The 19,039-nt window shown below is 45.2% G+C and overlaps 1 protein-coding gene across 1 annotated transcript in view; it reads left to right on the top strand.

The window, feature by feature from the left end:
- The first annotated feature begins 354 nt into the window (after window positions 1-354).
- The window catches only part of ANKS1B (ankyrin repeat and sterile alpha motif domain containing 1B), a 757,754-nt gene continuing 739,069 nt past the window's right edge, over window positions 355-19,039 (top strand). The window contains exon 1 of the mRNA XM_034778452.1: window positions 355-671. Coding sequence (XP_034634343.1) covers window positions 538-671 — 134 coding nt within the window. The 5' untranslated portion in view covers window positions 355-537. The remainder of the gene's footprint in view (window positions 672-19,039) is intronic.

Below are 19,039 nucleotides of genomic sequence, written 5' to 3'. Positions count from 1 at the left end.
CGCATCACTGGTAGCGGTACCAGCAAGGCGAGGCGCTGGGACTGAGGATCCGGGGAGGGGGTGGGACCAAACCCAGCCAGCCACTCAGAGAGAGAGATCTGTGTCTCCCCAGCAACGGGCCTGGCTGGCCCGGGCTGCGCCTCCTCCCTCCATCCCTCCCTGCTGGTCATTATCTCGTCTCTCCCTCCCCCCCCCTACCCCCATAGGCTCTGAGCCCCCCTCACTCACCCTGCAGGCTGGGATTTGGTGTGTGTGTGGGAAGGTCTTTTATTGGCCTAATTTCCTCCCCCCAGTTCCCCCTCCCCGCTTTCCTGCCACACTCCACCCAGAATTGAGCTAGTGTAACTAGGAGGTGATTCTCCTGCTCCCTCTTGCTGCTGCTCTGTAGGGGCTGCAGGGGTCTCCTCTCTGCCCAGATTTGAGGTAGGGCTTTTAGGCAAGGAGGAAATTATCTGATCGAGGGAGGGAATTTTTTGAAGGGGTTTAGCTATATCTATAGTATTTTGCGAGGGGGGAGGGAGTGTTTGGTTACTGACCATGGGGAAGGACCAGGAACTGCTGGAAGCTGCTCGCACTGGGAATGTGGCTCTCGTGGAAAAACTCCTGTCGGGGAGGAAAGGAGGGATCCTGGGCAGTGGATCTGGAGCTATTCCCCTATCCAGCTTACTGAGGTAGGGACATGATTCCCCAGCAGCTGCTAGGGATATTAACCTCCTCCTCCTCATCACCATCATCACCTCCCTCATCCTCATGCCTGTATTCTTCATAGTAACCATAAATTGTTCACTCTTGCTAACAACTACAATGTGTCAGTGTTTAAAGTCACAGCCATTCATTATATTAAAATAGTAATTTTGAATTCCCTGCTTTCAATGTGTCAGCAGGGTACTTGTTTCTGATATATTACTAGCATTGGTGCAGAATTTATGCATTTATTGGGTGGATTGCTTTGCACAATGGTGTAGTCACTCTCACGTTTCCTTTAGAATGTTATTTTTTCTTCTTTGAATGCTTTTTTAATATGTGATTCAGTTGTTAATAACAGAGAAGCTATTGTGTGTTTGTAGTTATATGGAAAAAGCCACAACTTACCCCACACTTTCACCCATAGTTATTACTGTCACATTTAGAAGAAATTAACCATACCATGATAATGAGTCTATACAATGAAGAAAGTGAACGTTTTGATGGGAGGTCATCAACACAGAGTAGGTGTAAAACTTATGGAGCAGGTTAGATAATAGCAGTGGTACTTTCAAGGTATCTGGATTTAGTTGAGTAAAATTGAGATACTGGTCATATCTAGCTGGAGTCAACTTTAGTCTTTAGTCATATGTCATGCAGTGTGTAACAGGGCTTTTGATGTTAAGTTTCATCATGTTGCAAGTGAGAAGTGCATTATCACAAGCATTTATGACATTTGACATTTTTCAAATAAGAAAAGGTCTGCAGCACACAATCTGCTGCCAGTGCTATACACTACACTAGACACAGCACAGCAAGGTAGAATGAATTGAAACACTATTGACCTAAAACTTGAACTAATCATTAAATGTGCTCTACTGGAAGAAAAGAAGCAGACCCAGATTAATGGAAATTCTTTAAATGAAAGGCAAGAAAGGTTAACTTACTTGAGATTCTATTGGCAGTACATCTCTATTTTCCAGGGCCCAAGCCACTTTATTTATATTACATGTGATATTCTCCATAGTAGGAATTGTAATATTCCTGTCAAATTATACCAATTTAACTCTATTTTAAATTTATTTTAAAATTGTTATAGCAATAAACAACAGTTTAGATACCCACACAGTTTATCAAAGTTCTGTGATGCCATAATGGCCATAGCACAATTAAGTTTTATTTAATTACTACTATGTTGGCCAAAGTTAAAATACATTTGTACAATTACTTTTGGTATTGTAATTGAATAGCCTGCTTAGCAAGAAAAATGTGAGACAATTGGTTGCATTTAAATGATAAGCATCACTTATTAAAATGTGATACATATTTCTTTGTAACAACACATTTTTACCAGAATGAAGTTCATTTCAGTGCAATGATTATCCATTTATGAACCACTTCAACTGGATATATTTATGTAGTTAATTTTTTTAGAGCTGTCCCCTCTGCACTTCTGTTGCACTGTTACTTTCTTATTGTAAATCACAAGTCCTATAAATCTCTGCAGGAAAGTGTGTTTGCTTGTGTTTTTCGGATTATAGAAAATGGGTCTATTAGATTCATTTACAAAGTGGTTTGTGTAATGTACAAATGGATATAATAGAAAACTGGTTAATGGGTTATGGTAGTAATTGATTATTAGTGACCAAGTAAACATTTCATACTGTATAAAGTCAGAAATGTTCTTTCTCTACAGTGGGCACCTTGGTTTGTTTTACTGTAATGAAAATAAAACTAGTATATTATTGTGACTATGAAACTTCTAATGTTATGTCTCAAAACACAGCAATGGATAAGCATTTTAAATCTTTAGAAAACAAATAATTGTAAACAGGAAACTTTAAACAATTTCAGAAATAAAAATACAACATACAACAATTTAAAAAAAATTATGAAAGAATTAAATAGTGAACTGATAGATACAAGTGCAAATCTATGGACTCAATCCTGCAATCACTTACTACTGGGCTTAGCATTTTCTACAGTGAATAGGGCCTGGTCTATACTACCCGCCTGAATCGGCGGGTAGAAATCGACCTCTCGGGGATCGATTTATCGCGTCCCGTCGGGACGCGACAATCGATCCCCAAATCGGCGCTCTAACTCCACCAGCGGAGGTGGTAGTAAGCGCCGCCGACAAAAAGCGGCAGAAGTCGATTTTGCCGCCGTCCTCACAACGGGGTAAGTCGGCTGTAATACATCGAATTCAGCTACGCTATTCACGTAGCTGAATTTGCGTATCTTAAATCGACTCCCCGCTGTAGTGTAGATGTACCCTAATACTATGACTTTGTCACCTGGACTACTCATAGTACACCTCTACCCCGATATAACAGGAATTCGGATATAACCCGGTAAAGCAGTGCTCCGGGGGAGGTGTGGCTGCGCACTCCAATGGATCAAAGCAAGTTCAATATAACACGGTTTCACCTATAATGACGTAAGATTTTTTTGGTTCCTGAGGACAGCGTTATTTCGAGGTAGAGGTGTAGAAAGTAGAGCTGAGCAAAATTTTTCAACCAAAACTTTTTTTGGTGAGAAATGTAGATTTGGCAACATAAAAACATTTTGCAAATTTGTGTCAGTTTTGCCACAACGTTTTGGTTTAAAAAAAACCCAACAAAAACATTATTACAATTTTTTTATTTCAACTTTTTTTTTAAATGAAATGTTTCAGTTTTTTAATTCTAAATAACTTTTTGTTTAGATTTTTATTTTAGAAAAAATTGAAGTGTAAAAAACGCTCCAAATCAAAATAAAATATTTCAGGTCAAATGTTTTGTTTGACACAAAAATAATTTTTTACATCTTTTCAATTTGCCAAAAGTTTAAAAAAAATGCTGCGGGACCCCATCAGGCACTTATCCGCTGGGTTGCCCGGTGGAGCCTGGGCCCACAAGTAGCAGCTCCCAGGTCCAGCCAGCCCTACTGTCTCCAGGGAAAGCAGAGAACAATTTGAATCAGTTCTGCCATCTGATTGGATTGCAGAGTGAGCATGTGACACCCCATCATCACCCCCTGATTGGAGGGGGAGGGTGTAGTGGAGACACATTAGGCTGCCCACAGAGTGGTGGAGACGTCCCCCCGCAAACATCGCTGCTCGCCCCCTCTATCCCTGCACTACAGCCGGTGGAGCTGAGGCTGTACAAGCAGTCGCCCAGGGACACGCTGTGCCCCACACCTCAGCCCAGCTGCCCACCCTCTGCTGGGGGGGATCCAGCACTGGGAAGCGGGCATGGTTCCAGCCCTGGATCAGCTTCATGGTCCGCCTATTGATTACCCCTGCTTTAAGCCATCTCAACATGTTTTTATCCACATCTATCTAGAAATGGGGTCCAATTTTCTTCTAATTTGTATGATTGCTCTCTATGTGATAGGCTATTCTTTCTTTTGGCTGCTAACTCAGACAGTTCCGAATACCACTGCTATATTCTAGGCATAAGCGTACACTTCCATTTTTGTAGAAGAATGTGCTTGGTGATCATTGCAGCCCTCAAACACCAAAGTCTTTGTGGTGGAGCTAAACCCAGTTTAGCAGGTAACTAACCAAGGGTATAACTTTTGACTGAGGTTTGGCTGCTGAAATTGAGCACTGTTTTAACTCTTGTGTCCACTTCTTTCCACACTTGCCTGGCTGTTGGACAGTCCCATAGGATATGTGTCAAGGTTCCTTTTTCTTTCTTCAAGTGCTAACAGTCATTAGAGGATAAGGCCTTTATCTTGTACAACCCCAGTGGCGTCCAATTCATTTTGAAAAAAATCTTTTGTTATAAGAAGAATATACTGAGAGCCACAGAGGTATTTCTAAAATTATGTAATATGCCGTGGCACTGGGATTCTTTTAAGGGCTGTGATAAAGCCCCTTCCCATCCTTTCACCAAGAACTCCAGACTAATGGAGTTTCTCTTTATTAACAAAATATACATAGTGGACATGGACCTGGGGAGTTTATAAAGTGTTTCTAAAGTTCCTAGTAGTTCTGGGGCCTCTGGACAAAATGGATAAATTATCAGGTGTCTTAGTTGTAAGTACTGCAAGTCCACTTAGGAAGGCAGGTCATAACATTGTTTTAGCGATAGAAAAGGGACAAAGACCTCATTATTGACCATCTGGGAAATCTACATGATGCCCATACTCAGCCAGTTCTTCTAATTATAGGTTTGTTCCCAATTTGCAAGTCTGGATTGAGCCAAATGGGTGCTTTTGCATGACTGTGAGGGTGAATTTGGTACCTCATGGCTGGGACAGCCCAGACCCTTGGTGCAGCCACCAATGTAGTCACCTTATTTTTCTCCATTGGACAAAAGAGAAATTGAGGGGACCAGCAGGGGCAATAAGATGTATTATGCATGTTCAGTTTCCACTCACATGGGTGTAAGGGTATTCACATGCTGGAACCGGTTTGACGTCTATGGCATCATAAAAGTTGAATAGTAATTTTGTAGGTTGGGAACCCAAACACCCCCTTCTCTATAAGAGTTGGAGTGTTTAAAACAATAAGCATGAGAGTTGACCAGGGCTCCACAGGAAGGCTCTAATAATGCTATTTAATTTTCTAAAATAAGCTTGTGATACTTTGGGTCTCAAACCCAGGTCTGTGAGTTCCTATACAGCAATTATATCCTGGCCTCCACCCAATGTCTACTGAAACCTGGTGGACCAAGGAGCTAGTAGGACTACAGCCTCAGCCAAGGCACCACTCACAGGATCCCTGATTGGGGATTGCCCAGCTTCACCAGTTGGTCCAGCCATGATATTTAAGCCAGAAGGAGGAACAGGAAGTTGTCTGAGCAGCTAGGTGATTCTCTGTTGCTGCTGTATTGGGTCCTGTTTGTGCCTGCATTCTGCCCACAACACTGTTCCTGATTCCTGCTTGGGTCCTATCTTACCCCTGCCTTTGCTGCTGGTTCCCACCCTGCTCTGTGGCTGTGCAGTGAGCCGGCTAGGCTAGGCTATGGTAATTGTAAGAAAAGGCAGAGTCAAACAAAAAGGATTATTTAAAATGTTTAGATCTTTATAAGGGAAAACCCAAAAGTTGTACCAGGGGGTTAAATAATATAGAACATTACTAAGTACTTGCCACATATATTAATAAACTATAGGTTATGAACACAGTAACCTTTGCGAGCTTGTACAGGCTACTCTTCCTTGTTCTGTGCAGTTAATACCAAATACATTGTTATTAACAAGAACAAAAGAAGTTACTCAACAATATACCAGGTCACTTTAGAGTGAACTTTTCCTCCCCTTGGTTGTAAGTCCAGCTCTACTCTTGCTGTCTGATTCTTTGCTTCTCTTCAGCTGGAAGTGCTCCGCAGATTCAGTGTTTCTGTGGCTGTACCTCTTTGCACAAGTTTATCCACAAGTAGAGTTTCTTCAACCAGTTGCCCTCCTTTGTCCTATTAGGCACCTTTGACCTGTGTTCTTTCAATAGATGTTCAAAGAGTCATTCTCTCTGTTTGTTTACTTTAGGTCCTCCGTGAGGAGCTTCTCATTTACTGTTTTCAGGATCTGTTTTCATTTTAACACAGCTTTTTCGAGCAATTTGCTTTTCACCAATTATATTTCCTTTCAGTTTTTCCCCTTGATACTCTCTTGGCAAATCTGTAGATTTTATTTCCCTCTGCTTCCCTTCTTTAATAGTGTCTGCTCACGTACCCAGGTATATTTTTTTTTCTGCTTCTCCTGACATGAAACCTTTCCTATTTTCTTTCTGTAACCCTTCTGCCAGGCCAAGTTGATAGCAGCAAGGGCCGGGTTCAGTACATAGGGGTCCCTTCCCAACAGCGTGACACAGAACCAGCTCGAGCCCCCACCCAGTGACCTGGGAAAATCTTACACAAACCCCTAGGCGCCTCGAAGAGGCAATATTTCCCCTCTCACAAGCACAGAGCCTCGGTGTAGCAGAAAATGTTTAATAACATGAGGTAAACGACATAGCATTAAATTGGGAAAACACCACAACTAGAGTTCATAGACCAAATCATGAGCGAAGACCCACCCCAGCAAATTGGGCCGTGTCCTCTCCCGTTGGTTCTTGAAACCAGCGACCCAAGAATCACCAAAGTCCCAAAAGNCCACTTTGAGTTGCTGTTGTTTCATGCCAGGCGAGTGGGTGTGCCTATGCAAACAAGATCAGCCCCTGGAGTTCTTTTCCACACTCGCCATAATTCACCACCAGATGTCAGGGTAGAGCTCATCCTGACTCTGCTTACATTTCTTTCCATCTTCTCACTTCCCAGTCCCCTACTTTTATTCTCCTATTCTTTTATCACCTCAGCTCATACCCCAGCTCTGGTTCATCAGCCAGCTCAGCATCTAGATTGTTCTCCTTCCCTCCTTCTCTAACAGCTTTTTCCAACTGTCTCATTCGGTTGGATTCCCAGCCCCCTACCCAGCTTGAGCTGCCCTCCCATTGACCATCTCTCTCCCAGGATATCATTATGTGCTGCTGCATCACAGCTGCCGCAGGTGCCCGTGCCAGGGTTACTACACCTGATCCTTGCCTCTCCTCCAGTTCCTGCCTTTTATGCCTCGCTTCCAACCATTAGTTACCAGTCCTGGTTCTGACCTCTAGCTCCAACTTCTGACTCTGGCTTGACCCTTGACTTTGTCGTTTGGTATCTGATCCTGGTTCCAACTCTCAGCTTCGATTCCTGGCTCTGACTCTGGCTTGACCCCTGGCCCTGGTAATCAGCAATTGACTTCTTTCCCCTTCCTGAATGCCTGCTCTGTCCACTAGACCTGACTCCTGCTCTGACCAGTAAGCTACACCACCTATGTTCCATTCCCTAACACTTTGCTTGGACTGCTATTGCGGAAGGTGCTGCAGAATGGAACCAGTGAGGCTTTCTTCCCAAAGGGAACCTGAAAACACCGAGTTGGTAGCCTGCCTCCAGGTGGACTGCCAGGCAACACAGGCCCATTTTACCCAGTTGATGCAGAGAATCAGGTGCTATACCATGCAGAGAAAGCTGACCTCTGGACTGCAACTCCTCGTGCAGGGACCTGTGACTCTGTTGCTGGAACGTTTCAATGGGCGTGGCGTGAAGTTCTGTGAGTTTATAAGGCATTGTTGTCTTCAGTTCCTACTTCAGCTGCAAGTGTACTCTTCCGACCAGGCCAAGGTAGGCCTGGTACTCAGCCTGCTAATGGGGGAAGCACTGGATTGGGTATGCCCCCTGTTAGAGGGCAAAAGCCCAGTACTAACCGGTTGGGATGCCGTATGGCAGGCAATGTCAACAGTCTTCAACAACCTCATTGTGCCTGCATGGCTGAGGATATCCTCAGGATGCTCTGGCAGGGGCAGGGTACTGCTGCTGCCTATGTGGCTTACTTTTGCCCACTGACATAGGACACAGAGTGGAATGAGGCAACCAGCTATTCCATTTTTGATGGGGTCTGAGTGACAAGGTCAAGGATGTTCTGGCTCCAGTGGAAACTCCAGCAAGCCTGGACACCTTTATCGAGCTGATTGTACAACTTGACAACCAGATGTGGGAGCTGTGCAAGGAGAGAAGGAGGTGGTTCCACATCCCCTGTGTCAACCACAACCATGTGTCAATACAACCATGAAACTCTGTTCAGTGTGTTAAGCAGATACAGATGGACTCTGCTCACTGGCAATTTATCACAAAAGAAAAAGACAGATGGTGACACCTCAGTCTATGCTACTATTGTGGTGAGCCAGGCCACTTTATCTCCATCTGCCTGACTTGAAGCCCAACCTAAAAGATCTGGAGGACAAGCCAACCCAGTTCTGGTCCAATCTGCACATGAAAGTAAGGTATAACCATGAGTCCCAAACACAAGTCCTGAGAGGGACACGCACTGGATGCCACCAGGAGGTGCCACAACTCCAAGTGCCTGTTAGGCTATGGATCCTGGGCCAGCATCGGCAACTGCCCATGCAATGAGCCCTCATTGATTTGGGCACTAGTGATAATTTTATGGATGAGACAACAGCCCTGACCATGCAGGTTCCCTTAAAAACAAAGAGCTGAAAAGAAAAATGCAGACTCTACCTCCCCATTGGGATTATGATTGTCCTATAGACTTGCAGCCCAGGGCAACAATCCCATTCAGCCAGGTTTATGCCATGTCTGAATCTGAGCTAGTAACCTTATGTGCATACCTTTGAGAGAATTTGGCCACAGGTTTCATCTGTAAATCCACCTCACCTGCTGGGGAACCTGTTCTCTTTGTGAAAAAGAAAGATGGCAGCCTCCTTCACTGTGTAGACTATTGAACCAGATAACAGTTAGAAATCTGTACCCGCTGCTCCTGATCCAGAGCTGTTGGACTGAGTAGGGGGCCACTTGAATATTTACAAAACTAGTCCTTCAGGGGGCATATAACCTTGTGCACATTAGGGCTGAAGACTAGTGGAAGATTCTCAGACCTGCTATAGCCACTTCAAATTTTTAGGGATAAGGCCTGACAAATGCCCTTGCTACATTCTATTACTTCATTAATTACATGTTCTGGGACATCCTACATCAATACATAGTAGTATGCCTTGATAATATTCTTATTTTTTCAGGCAATCCCAAACAGCACACAACTCATGTTTGAACTTCCTGGAGGGGCATCGCCAACATGGACTGTATGCCAAATTGAAAAAAGTGAGCAGTACTCTGGAACATCTGCAAACTGCAGTGCTTTCAGGGCTTTACAAATTTCTACCACTGGTTCATCTCAAAATTCTCAGGGCAGATCGGCCCTTGATCCCGTTCTGTAAGAACACCCAGTTCAATTGGATTCAAGAGGCCCAAAGAGTCTTTGAGCACCTACAACTTGCATTTACCATTGACCCTTACTAGCTCAACCTGGTACCACATAAGTCTTCATTGTGGAAGCAGATACCTCCAACCTGGCAATTGGAGAAGTGCTCTCCCAGAGACCTGGGCCCTAGCAAGTGATGCACCCATGTGCCTTTTATTCTAGAAACGTCATTCCCATTGAGCAAAATTATGAAATCCTAGATAAGGAACTCCTGGCCATCAAGACTGCCTTCAAGGTGTGGTGACACTACCTCGAAGAGGCCCAACACGTATAATAATGCCGAACACAACTCTTTGGGACAAAGCCTATTTTTTGCAAACTAGGAGTTCCACCAGTTTCCATCCTGAACTATGCACAACTTCCCCCAACCTGGCAACGTCAGAATGGGCACAACTGATCCATTGTATTCAGGGGGAGCTAAAGATCCACATGGAGGAAGCAAATAGGAATACAAGAGGTATGCAGACCAGTGATGACAGAAAGGACCCAACTTTGCTGTAGGTCAGAAAGATATGGCTCTAAGCAAGACATCTCCATACTGACAGACCATCCCATAATCTTGATCACCAGTTCTTTGGCCCATATCGAATCTGTTGACAGATCAACCCTGTCACCTTTGAACTCCTCCTTCCTGTGGTACTTGATTGATTGGGAAGGTTACAGGCCTGAAGAGCATTCCTGGGAGCCTGCTGAAAAAGTCCATGCCTGCAAACTGTAAAAACCTTTCACAAGAAGCATACTGAGAAAACCTGCCCATTGACATCCTGAGGGTGTGTGTGTGTGTGCTGGGATATCCTGGGTCTCAAACCTAGGCCTGTGTGTTCCCGCCAGCTGTCACATCCTGGCCTTCACCCAATGTTTGCTGAAACCTAATGGGCAGAAGAGCTACAGGAACTACACCTCAGCCCAGGCACCACCCATGGGATCCCTTATTGGAGGATTGCCCAGCTCCAACCATGCTATTTAAGTCAGAAGGAGTCACAGGAAGGTGTCTGAGTAACTAGGTGATTGGCTATTGTTGCTGTATTGGACCCTGCTTGTGTCTGCATCCTGCATTCTGCACCGAACCCTGTTCCTGGTCTGTACCCAACTCCTGCCTTTGCTCCTGCTTCCCACCATGCTCCTGCTCTGTGCCTGATCCTTGCCTCTCCTTGGGTTCCTGCCATTATGCCACACTTCCAAGCATCAGTTACCAGTACTGGCTCTGACCCCTGGCTCCGACTTCTGACTCTGGCTTGTCCCTTGGATCTGGCATTTGGTATATGACCCTGACTCTGATTCTCAACTTCAATTCCTGGCTTTGACTCTGACTTGACCCTAGCTCTGGTAACCCGCAAATGACTCTGGTGCTGATCATCAACTTCATTCCCCACCCTGGACCCATGATTTGTTCAGTAAACCTGACTCCTGCTCTGACTACTAGGGCAGACCGCCTATATCCCAGTCCCTAACACAGAAGGGAATATACACAGGCAAGTTGTTTAGACTATAGAGGAGCCTAGGCAGAATATTCATTTTTATTGTGTTAACCCTTCTCCACAGGATCAGGGAGAAAGTGATACAAATAGATGGTATCCTAACTATTTGAGAGAGGATCTACATTTATCTTCACTAGTTTGTTAATAATTCTTGATACTTTTATACCTAGACACTTAATTACATCAGTTTGCCTTTGGAAACTCCATTGAGAGAAAGCATCACTACATGACAACTAGACCAGTACAGTAGAACCTCAGAATTACAAACACCTCGGGAATGGAGGTTGTTCGTAACTCTGAAATGTTCATAACTCTGAACAACACATTATGGTTGTTCTTTCAAAAGTCTACAACTGAACGTTGACTTAATACAGCATTTAAACTTTACCATGCAGAAGAAAAATGCTGCCTTTCCTTCCTCAGAGCTCAGTCCTGGGAACTCAGAGAAATGTATCTTTTACTATGGGCCACAATATTAATAGCTTTGGGCATTAATATCATGTCATTACCAACCAACAAACCAGCTGGTAACTTCTCAAGAAGCACCACTTTCAAAGTACCACTTAAAACTTCCCCTTCCAATTCAATGTACGCTAAAGACACCATTGTTAAATAATCCTAAAGCTGGCAGGTTTACTTCCTCTCCTGAAATCAAGGGACTCTTCTGATTTACATTTCTCCTGACCAGGGAAACCTGAGCACTAGAGTCTTCCCACCCCTGGCACACTTAGCTAGTTACTTTGGCCATTTTTATAAATTCTTTGTCTACTTCCAAGAGGTCAGACCTGACAAAGTTAACCAAAGTTCCCTTTGCCACTACTGAAGTCTCTGACTCAAAGGTAGCTGCATTAACCTGAACAGATCAGGGAGTGAAATTGGACATCCTTCCCCCATTCTTAGGGCATTGCTTTTTCATGTGATCGAGGGACCTACATGACTCACACTTTCTTGAGCTCCTTTCTTGGGCTGGGGTCCGATAACAGGGTTATTGGGAAGACACCAGTACTGGGGTGGGGTAGACTTCATTCCCTCACCCCCTCCCTATTCCCAGGGACAAACCAGGAACCCACTCTTACTGCAGGGTTTTGCCCTTCCTTTTGGGGCTTGCACTCCCTGTATAATCTCATTTGTAAGTACAAGTCAGCTATTTTGGCAACTGCTTCCACTGATATTGGAGTTTTCTCCACAGCAGTTAACACTTCCTCAGTGCACACTTTGCCCATATGTACGTGCACAAAAGAGAGAGAGAGAGTGCAGATCTCAATGAACTGCTTCCGAGCAATTAGATCTATCAGCTGGTCATGGGTGTTTGTCCCTTTACTCTTTATATATTTTTTCAACTAATCCACCATTTAATGCACATGTTTTACAGGACCTAATGTATCAACCTTCTTGAGTTTCCTGAATTTGAGGTGATATGCCCTGGTGTAATTTGAAACTTTTTAGATAGAGACATTTTAAAAATGTATTTCATAGCCTCATTTACATCCATATCCTTAAACATCTGTAAAGTTTTACAGTTAGCTTGGAGATCAAAACAGTCATTCTCCAGACAGCAGGGATGTTATGTACACTGGAGATCCTTTTGAAGGTGCTTAAATATTCTTCAATGCAACCAGTCTTCCTGTAATTTGGGCACAATTTGTCTCAGTCGTCTGGTCTTTGGAGTGGAGGAGTACCTGGTGCCTGAGGGATCTCTCCTTTTTCCAGTATGCTTATGGCATGCAGCCTCTCCTTTCTTGGTTCTGCTTCTCGGGCTTTGCACCTTTTGGCTTCCAGCTCCAAGGCTCTCTGATATGCAGCTATCTCTGCTGCCTGTCCTCTGTCTGCTGCTGCCTGTGCTCTCTCCACTGCTGCCTGCTTCTCTGAAGCCACCCACATCTGGTATTCCTAGTTCTTTGCTGCTTTAGCCATCTCCAAGCTGCTCAGCTTTATCTGCAGAGCTCTTTTCACTGCGGGCAGTGCCTGCATTCATCTTAGCTTGCTTCATGAAGGAAAATCTCAATTCCTCAATGTTTTTCCCTGCAGTGACTAAACCCTGATCTGTGCATTGCTCCTCTAGCTGCTGCTTATTCAGTTTGGAGTATGTTTCTGGCTACTCATTTTGGGGTTTTTCTTCATTCTATTTCCCTTACCCAAAATAAAGAAATAGAAAATACCTCACTTTTTCTTTGCCTGTTCCCAATCGTCTCACTTGTGAAACTCTTAGGCTTTGTCTACACTGACAATTGAATGGCAAATTTTTTGTCATTCACAGGTGCTTAAAAAAAGCCTCCCTCCCCGCCCCCGAAAGACAAAAGTTTTGCCACAGCAAGTGGCAGTGTAAACGGCTCATTGTCGGCAGGAGCACTCTCCTGTTAACAACGCACACCCTGCTCGTAGGGGGTGGAAGTATTTTGTTGGCAAAAGTGCTGACAAACAGCGTTTATACTGCCCGACTTTTAGCAACACGGCCGTGTCGCTAAAAGCTGTGTAGTGTAGACAAAGCCTTAGACTCTAGTTTACAAGTGCTTGGAGTTCTGATCCTTAGCTAATCCGCAAAGTGGATGTAAGATCCTGTCGACTATGTCATTGTGACACTTCATAGGTGTACCCAGTGTTATGAGGCACCTCATCAGCACCATCCCTTAGGATGAGGGAGTCTTGTCTGTGCCTGCTGTGGATCTGCTCCCAGCACAAGCACTATCTACCAGCCTCCACAGACCTCATTCTCTTTGTACAGGTTAGCGAAAGGCAAACACCAATCCCTAAGTCCTCAGAGCGTTCCCTGTCATGTGCAGCCCCTTATGCACTGAATTACTTCTGGGGGAATTCTGCACCAAAAAACTAAAAAGTCTGTGCACAATATTTTAAAATTCTGCTCATTTTATTTGTCAAAATAACACTATATAATCATGCCAGTTTCAAATATTTTTGTAATTTATTTCAAAATACCTATCAGCAAGTATGTCTGTAACAATATAGACACACACAAAAATTCTCTCAGGAGCAGTGAGTTAAAGAAACCTGTAGGCCAACCCAGTTCTGTTTCTCTGCCCCCCCCGCTCCCAGAGCCCAGTCAGGGGGCCAGACACTCATACCCTCTATCCTCCTAGTGCCCAGGGATCCAGAGGGAGAAACAGCCTGATGCTGGGTCCTGGGCTTGCACGGAGTTTCCTGAGTGCCGCCGTTTCCTTCCTTCAGGATGTGCTGGGAACTGCAGCTGCCGGGAACCCTCCAGCTCCCTCCCCCTGGCAGTGTCTTCTATTTGTGAGCTGGGCTCTGCCAGATCCAGCAGCCCCTAGTGGCAGCCAACATCTCTGCAGCCCATTTCTTTGGGGAGAAAAGGAAATTCTGTGCACACATTAGTTTCTGCAAAATTCTGCATTGCGCAGTACTGCAGAATTCCCCCAGGAATAACTGAATGCTCACAGAATTAGTAGGCCTGCTGTTCCTGAAAGGACAGTACCTACCAGCTTGTACGATTCAACTCATGATCACCACTTTAACACCATGACACTTAGTTATATGTATAGTGAAAACAAGAATACGTTTATTTTGAAGGCTATGATTTTTTCACGGAAGTTGTGGAAGTCATGGAATCTGTGACTTCCAGTGACCTCTGTGACTTCAGCCCGTAGTGTCCGGGAGCTGCAGGGTTCTCCTGCCACCTGTGGCAGCTGGCGCCTCCACACCCAGCTCCCAGCTGCCGTGGCCGGCAGGGCCACCCACAGCTCCCGGCCAGAGGGGCCCCTCCGTGGCTCCTGCAGCTCCTGGCTGCCACAGGGCAGCGGGGGGAACCCTGGAACTCCAGGAGCCCCACTGCCTGTGGGGGATTGGAGCTCCAAGCGGGTCTTCGCAGCTGCTTAGCCGCTCCGGGCGGTGTGGGGGACCCCCAGCTGAGCTTCCCATTTTGTCACAGATGTTTTTAATAAAAGTCACAGAGCGGTCACAGGCAATAAAGAAAAATTCATGGAACCCCATGACCTGTCCGGGACTTTTGCCTATAACCTCTCTGTGACTTTTACTAAAAATATCTGTGACAAAATCTTAGCCCTATATATTATCAAAGAATAGAGATTCAAGTGATAGTGAGAATATTGGAAACAATGTTTTTTCTTCAAGGAGTGTCCCTGTGGGTGCTCCGCTTCAGGTGACTCTGCATCCCCGCACCTGCAATCGGAGAATTTCAGTATCTGTACTCGTTTGGGACTCACATTCACTGTCCCTGCCTTGCCCCTCTCTCGCAGTTACATAGGGCTGTGCAATCAAACCCCCTCAGTTCTTTCTCTACCATCCTTGGCTTGAGATGGAATAATCAGCAGTGCCTCTGAGTTTGCCTTTATCTTAAAAATTAGATTTAGCTTTAGTAGTTTTAGAGCCCAGTTAGTCAGTTTAACCATCCTTCTCTTTCCTGTTTGTTTATTTATTGAAAATTTCTTAGTGGATTAAGTATTATTTCTTTATTATTCCCAGTTACCCCCTGTAACAATGCTGGTCCTGGTGGGACCCAACTGAGAGTGCCAGTTCAGGACAAATTGCGTAAAGCAGGGCAGTTACAGCCCAAGGCTGGGGTTTTTCCACCTCTAAGGCAAACCAAACCAGCCAGACAGAGAGGACTTTGGTTTTGCCCCACTGGCTAACCACAAGTCACACAAGCAATTCCCTTAGACACTCCAGTTTCCCAGTATCACCACCAGTGCCACTCGTTATGGGGGTGAATGGTTATGAAAACCATTACCCCAGTAAAAGAAAAAAGGTTCTCTTGATCCCAAAGGACCAAGCCCCAAACCCAGGTGTGACGAAGTGGGAATGTCCTTAATGTTTTCTTTGAATACCGAGTGGGGAGTTTTGACCTGCGAAGGTTGCAGGGGAGTTTTGCTGGACTGTCTGCATTGGGGATGGGAGACTTTCCTTGAGGGAAGATACCTGAGCACGTAACATGAGAACCCAGAAGGGGGCTTGGAGGCCAGGTGACATCTTTGCCCAGGAAACTGGACAAAGGCTAGGGGGAGGAGCCGGGGGGACGCTGAGTGAGATGGCTAGAGGGAGTTTCAGTTTGGGGCTGGCTGGGAAAATGGAGGGGAGCCCAGATGGGGCTCTGGCCTCCCAACGGCGCTCTGGTCTCCCTGCCTCCCCCCCCACAAGATGGACCTAACTGAGGGGGTCCTGTTGTCTGTACCTGCAAGACCTGTCTTGGACTGTGTTCCTGTCATCTAAATAAACCTTCTGTTTTACTGGCTGGCTGAGAGTCATGGTGAGTTGCAGGAAGCTGGGGGTGCAGGGCCTTGTCTCCCCCAAACTCCGTGACACCAGGTCAATATGCAAATCAGATCTTACCCACAAATCATGCCGTTGCCAATCCTTTAGAATCTAAAATCTAAAGGTTTATTCATAAAAGGAAAAAAATATAGATGAGAACTAGAATTGGTTAAATGGAATCAATTACATACAGTAATGGCACAGTTCTTGGTTCAGGCTTGTAGCAGAGATGGAATAAACTGCAGGTTCAAATTAAGTCTCTGGAGTACATCCCCTGCAGGGATGGGTCATCAGTCCTTTGTGTAGAGCTTCCATTTGTAGCAAAGTCCCTCCAGAGGTAAGAAGCAGGACTGAAGACAAGATGGAGGAGCTGCAGCAGCTTTTTATATTCTCTTGCCATGTGGTCTTTCTTTCTTTGTTCCAAAGACAAGCATTTCATCACATGGCATGGAAAAACCTCAGAGTTCTGTCCATAGGCAGGTCCCTGCATACCTTGCTGAGTCACAAGGCATGTCTGCCTTCTCTCAATGGGTCAGTTGTATATCTGATGGTCCTTAATGAGCTATCAAGCAGGCTAGGCAGAGCTGACACCAACTTGTTGGGATGTCACCCAGAAGCATAGCATAAGTTTGAAATACAGACAGTATAGATCCAATATTCATAACTTCAACTACAAAAATGATACACACATACAGAGAACATAATCATAACCAGCCAACCATAACCTTGTCTTAGACACCTCATTTGACCCCCTTTATAAAAGATTTGGTGCCACTACAGGACCTTGGTTGCAACCATGTTCTATACGGTCCCAGTTCAAGTCAATAACATGACAACCCCTTAGCATAGTATAGATACCCCCCTCCTCCCATGGGGGAAACATTATTTTTAGGTGCATGCCTGGATCTTCAGGTTTTAAATGCTGCCTAACTTGCCAGGAGTCAATCCTGGTCTCCAACAGACACTCACAGTGTGTCTGCTGTCTCAGCGAGACACATTCCACAAAAGTGCTCAGATTCCCATAATCTTAAAACCTGCACCAGAAAAGCAAGGGATCTTAAGCTAAAACTTCGCTTGATGGAGAAGTTTCTGGGCCTGGATTCCAATCCAGGATCATGGATCCCTCCTGGACACTAGTCTTCAGCGACAGCATCTGACAGACGTTCCTCATCACCCTCACAGAGGAAAGAACAGTCCTCTAAAAAAGTGACAAAAAATGAGCTACAACCTCTCCTTTCTGGGAATCAACCAAAAAGAGACGATCCCCGACTCGTCAGGCATGCTGGTTACAGACCGGGGCCCTCTGACAGACAAAGACCCTAAATGGGCAGGCTCAGAGAGGAGTGGCAAAGGGAACTTACCCTCCCTTTCATGGAACTGCTGGAGCCGCTCAAACATGCAGCACTGAGAAACTCAACAGTGCTGCTGTCTATGGTGCCACCTTCAGCCTCGATAGCGCATAGTGCTCAATCGTCGGTACTGACAATCGATACTGCAATTTCATCGGCACCGCCAACAACGTCCTCCTCAGGACCAACGTTCTCGGTACCACAACAGTTTCTCCAGCACAAAGACCTACTAGTCTGTTCAGCACTGGAATCTACCCTCCTCAGTACCAATGTTACTACAGCATGCTCGATACTGTGCCAAGTTACACCACCATCCAGATCAGTTCCTTCTTTCTCCAGCGATGAGGATAATGAGGAGGAAGGGGAGATCTACTAATCATGTCAGTCCACGCCTATCCAGACAGCCACCAGACTGGGTCCACCAGAACAACCTGGATATCAGCCCAGAATCGAAACCCATGGGTGGTATAGACATCCATAGATACCACCACCAATGCCATTCCCCACACAGTGGCCCTATTGGGATCCATGGGCAGTGTACCAACAGCATTACTCTAAGTCTGCCAGTACCCACAGGGAGAGAGTGAGACAGTCTCCATTACCCTCAATACCTGGACCCTCTGAGCCTCCAGAAGAGGCACTCGAAGGGCTGGAGCAGACTTCAGATCAGGAGGTCATTCCAGGTACCAATTTCTCCTCCCCCCTCCGTGATGGGTGATGATTTTAAACAATTCCAAGAGCTATTTAAGAGGACTGTGAACTCATTAGAAATATCACTGAATGAAGCTGCAGAGTCTCAACACAAACTGTTGGACATTTTACAAATGTCAACTTCATCCAAGATTGCTCTCCCTATAAACAAAGCACTTGTGGACCCAGCCAAGACCATCTGGCAGACCTCAGCAACAATTCCACCCACTTATAAAAGCAGACAACAAATACTATGTCCCCTCCAAGGGAATGGAATTTTTGTTTTCACATCCCACAACAAACTCTGGTGGTAGAGGCTGTGAATGAACAGGGAAGATAACATCACTCCAGATCCACCCCATATGATAGGGACTGGAAGCGGTGAGACCTCTTTGGATGTAAGGCCTATTCGTCAGTGACCCTACAATTCAGGATTGCCAATTACGAGGCACTGATGGCCAAATATAACCATTCAAATTATTCAAAAATGTCTGAATTAATTTATTATCTCCCTGAGGACAAAAAAGAGCAATTTAAAGCAGTCATCTTGGAGGGTTTCCTTCTTGGCCTTACAAGCCTCACTGGACATGGCAGACACAGTGGCAAAATCCATAACTACGGCTATAGTCATGCGATGGACTTTCTGGCTCCACTTCTCTGGGTTTCCAAAGAGGTACAATCCACTGTGGAGGAGCTCCCATTGGAGGGACTGAAGTTGTTCACAGCTGAGACTGACGAGTTGCTTCACACTCTAAAAGATTCTAGGGTGATTCTTTTATCTTTAGGTATCTATACACCTACACAAAGAAAGAA

This window comes from Trachemys scripta, chromosome 1 (assembly GCF_013100865.1).
Source record: "Trachemys scripta elegans isolate TJP31775 chromosome 1, CAS_Tse_1.0, whole genome shotgun sequence".
In the NCBI taxonomy this organism is placed as follows: Eukaryota; Metazoa; Chordata; order Testudines; family Emydidae; genus Trachemys; species Trachemys scripta.
This window is presented reverse-complemented; position numbering and strand designations above follow the sequence as displayed.